The sequence below is a fragment of the Athalia rosae genome, chromosome 7, assembly GCF_917208135.1.
Source record: "Athalia rosae chromosome 7, iyAthRosa1.1, whole genome shotgun sequence".
NCBI lineage: Eukaryota > Metazoa > Arthropoda > Insecta > Hymenoptera > Athaliidae > Athalia > Athalia rosae.
Window position 1 is genome coordinate 1276588 of NC_064032.1, and position 3870 is coordinate 1280457.

Genomic DNA, 3870 nt, shown 5'->3' on the forward strand with positions numbered 1-3870 from the left:
TTCCAAGGTTTAGAATTTAGGCCAAAAAATTTTCTGGGTATCAGGAGAACAGGAAAACCGAGGAGGTATTCCGAAACCTGGTGCATCGTCATGTGCATGCGTTCCACCCTGTTTATTTATTCGGAGTATGAAAGAGAGAGCAACTGATGCATTGCATGACTGACTGCATGCATGCCTCTGTCTCTGATCGTTCAATCATGCTTTGAACCGGAAGTGATAATGCAGAGCTCTAGATTGCCGGCCCTGAAAATTGAAAGTTTGCCGAAAAGTGGAGATTTGTATCAGGAGAACAGGATACCCGAGGAGGTGGTCCGAAACTTGGTGCCTCATCATGTGCATGCATTCAATCCTTCATGATTATTTCTAGTCTGATAGAGAGAGCGACTGATTCTTTGCAGAACTAACTATATGCCTGCCTGTGTATTTATTTATTCAATAAATCGTATACAAAAGAGGAAAAGAATAATTTCTAGCTTTAGACCAGCGTTTCCAAGGTTTAGAATTTAGGCCAAAAAATTTTCTGGGTATCAGGAGAACAGGAAAACCGAGGAGGTATTCCGAAACCTGGTGCATCGTCATGTGCATGCGTTCCACCCTGTTTATTTATTCGGAGTATGAAAGAGAGAGCAACTGATGCATTGCATGACTGACTGCATGCATGCCTGTGTCTTTGATCGTTCAATCATGCTTTCACTCAAAGAAGAAGCGATAATGCAGAGCTCTAGAATGCCGGCCCTGAAAATTGAAAGTTTGCCGAAAAGTGGAGATTTGTATCAGGAGAACATGAAACTCGAGGAGGTGGTCCGAAACTTGGTGCCTCATCATGTGCATGCATTCAATCCTTCATGATTATTTCTAGTCTGATAGAGAGAGCGACTGATTCTTTGCCTGCCTGTTTATCCGATCATTCAATAATTCATGCATAGAAAAGTTCCGAGCCATTATGTTGTATTATTCTTCATCACTTGCCTGCTCACTATTCGTCATTCTAGGTCTCGACATGTCAATGTGTGATGGTTCCAGGGGTGTAAATAATAGGATACAAGTATTCAGTTTGAAAATAGCCTGTCATTTATTCATGAGTTATGCAAGGAATACATTCAGCATACATACATTATTCAAATAATTATTAAAAGCTTTGCAATATCTTTCACAAGATGTATAATGTTCATTTCAATGATACAATATTGCCCCGGTAATTCAAATGAATAGAACTTATGAATACATTGCATAAAGACTTATTCGCATACATCAACTATTCGACGCTATGCATGTGTATGATAATTATTTTGCAATTTTCAAACTGGCAGGTGTAAGCACACTTTCTGTTCTAGGTAAGGAGATGCTCGTCAGAAAAGGCTGATACCGGATAAATAGCGCACAGAAATTGGTTGACCATCCTCCACTCAGGATTTTGCGAATCGAATCTGCAAGTTGAAGGAGCGGTGGCAATTCTTCCTTCAGTACAACCTCATCGTCAGAGTTTCCTTCTCTGAGTTGGTTTACGATCATTTGATTAGAGCATTCTTGTATTCGAAATAAAAAACTGAAACCAAAATAGAGATCATGCTTATATTAGTCATAAAAGACACTGATATTATGCAACAACACCTTGCCTACATCCCTCTCGTCTTGCTGTAGCACCTACAGTCATGCTCCATAGATATACTTGGCGTTATTATGAACCCAGTTATCCTCTCCGAGTCGAATCACCAGCCAAACATGTTTCTTGTACCTTGAAACTGTCGCAGTAAGATTCTCTTTGCCTCACTTGGAGTTTACCGGCAGCATCTGGTACGAGTCCTGTTTGATCTGTGTCTTCTAAGCGTAGAATATAATTTCCTTGGTTTGAATAGCTGATATATAGCTGCACCATGTTGCACAGAGCTGTATGGAGGCCTCCGAGATGCAGGTAACCTGGAAATGGCATCGGAGCAAAGAGAATCACATCGTTAAGAAGAAAACCCAGATCCTCGTCTCTCGACTGGCCAGTGAATCTTTTCTAAGCTCATCTGTTGGGCTTGGGGCACTCCTTGTGTCTTGTACGCCCTGTTGGAAAATTTTTCAAGATTCCAGTCGGAGAATAGAGTACGCTGCACTTTGTGCATGTCACCGAGTGTCACGCAATAGAGATTATGAATTAAATCAATTCGCATACATTTCCCTGATCTGGGAGGTTACCTGCAAACGTCATTTGCGCGTGGAGCCACACACGTCAAGATGAACAAGAGAGACCATAAAGATGCACCTATTCCAATTGATTTGTCAATTACCGCATCGTTCCATGGCCCTGGGAGCGTTTTCTGATATGCAACTAGAGTTACACCATCCCAGATTTATTCTGAATTTGTTTCTAATTCTTTTTAATATTCTTTACTTTTTTCCAATTTTTTCTAATTTTTTTTGATTTTTTCTGATTTTTTCCGATTTTTTAATTAATTATTCGAATTTTCCGCGTATTTCTCTGGGCGCCGCCATTTTCTCTAAGCTCCGCCCACCGCGAGTACAGCTAGCGCCATGTGGCGGATTTTTTGTGAACTAACACCTAGAAAAACGGGAAAGTTTTGACCCTCCCTGCAGCGAAACCTGAAAAGTATTGACCACTATTTTTCTCGGCTCCGCCTACCGCGAGTACAGCTAGCGCCATGTGGCGGATTTTCGGTGAACTAAAATCCCAGGTTTCTTGCCCCTTGACGTCAGGCAATGTGTTGCGTGAAAGAGATGTATTTCGTGGTCAATACTTTTCCGGTTTTGGGAAAAAGCAAAAGTTTTGACCCTTCTTCAGAGAAAAAAACGCGAAAGTTTTGACCCTCCTTGCAGCGAAACCTGAAAAGTATTGACCACTTTTTCGAGCAAAAAAACGAGAAAGTTTTGACCCTCTCTGCAGCGAAACCTGAAAAGTATTGACCACTTTTTCGACCAAAAAACCGAGAAAGTTTTGACCCTCCTTGCAGCGAAACCTGAAAAGTATTGACCACTTTTTCGACCAAAAAAACGAGAAAGTTTTGACCCTCCCTGCAGCGAAACCTGAAAAGTATTGACAACTTTTTCGAGCAAAAAAACGAGAAAGTTTTGACCCTCCTGGAACTAAAATCCCCGCAAAAGTATTGACCGACCCCAAATATTCGAGGAAAACCAAAAAATTAACGACCACCACAAACCATCCCAGGTGTATTCCTAATTGTTTTCTAATTGTTTTCTAATTTTTTCCGAATTTTTACAATTTTTTCCCAGTTTTTAAAAATATTTTTTCATTTGTGCCTTCCCTGGATGGGTGCGGGCGCGGTAAATTAATTGTCCGCCCCTATTTCGTCACGCCATCAGGAGATAGAAGGGATTTGATATTTAATCAAAAATCAATCAAGTAATTAAAAAACAACATCCAGGTAACACGGGCCTTGACAGATTCGAATGAAGAAAAATCAGCATGCGTCATTCCTAAGAGAATCAGAATAGAGAGAGATCAAGGTGCGACATTCTCAGCATAGTTGAACGAAGAGAGATCGAGGTGCAGCATTTTCAATAGGGTTGAACAAGCCTCCGGACGATCCTACTAAACGAGGGCAGGGTGCGTCTATACTGACTCCAGTTCCGATGTTCCAATAAGCAGTTGAGATCTGTTGCCATAGTGCTTGTGAAAGGTATATGGATTGATCAGAAGCAGTGCCGATAGCCAGAAAACCGAAGGAATGCAAATATCACGAGGGGAGGAATCTCAATTCATTTAGAAAAATATTTTTTTCAATCATATAATGTTTCACATTTTGCTCGATCACAATCTGATCAGCAACGAGTCTCTCAAACTATCAATTATTTTTTATCGCTGTGCCAGTTGCGATGACGTGGTTATCTATAATAAAAGCAAAAAGA

The 3870-nt window shown here is 40.7% G+C and overlaps 1 protein-coding gene across 8 annotated transcripts; it reads right to left on the minus strand.

The window, feature by feature from the left end:
* Positions 1–1048: 1048 nt before the first annotated feature.
* Positions 1049–2324, minus strand: LOC125501834 (probable glutamate--tRNA ligase, mitochondrial). 8 transcript variants are annotated; one of them, XR_007279576.1, is made up of 4 exons: positions 2159–2209; positions 2013–2049; positions 1621–1917; positions 1049–1546 (listed from the first exon to the last, which is right to left on the minus strand). XR_007279576.1 is itself a non-coding variant. In XM_048658887.1 (3 exons), the coding sequence occupies exons 2-3, from the start codon at positions 1659–1661 to the stop codon at positions 1285–1287; spliced, it is 303 nt and encodes a 100-aa protein (XP_048514844.1). In that variant the 5' UTR covers positions 1662–1917; positions 2182–2324; the 3' UTR covers positions 1049–1284. The 8 variants fall into 8 exon arrangements, 6 of the variants coding, with proteins under 6 accessions (XP_048514844.1, XP_048514843.1, XP_048514842.1 ...); XR_007279575.1 differs by having other exon boundaries at positions 1612–1917; XM_048658887.1 differs by lacking the exon at positions 2013–2049 and having other exon boundaries at positions 2182–2324.
* Between the last annotated feature and the right edge of the window lie 1546 nt (positions 2325–3870).

Excerpts from the sequence above, each read along its gene's own strand:
- LOC125501834 (XM_048658887.1), bottom strand. The coding sequence starts at position 1,661 with ATGGAGCATGACTGTAGGTGCTACAGCAAGACGAGAGGGAT. Across the intron at positions 1,547-1,620 it reads TACAGCAAGACGAGAGGGAT|TTTTTTATTTCGAATACAAG; the intron begins GTAGGCAAGGTG and ends TTTTGGTTTCAG.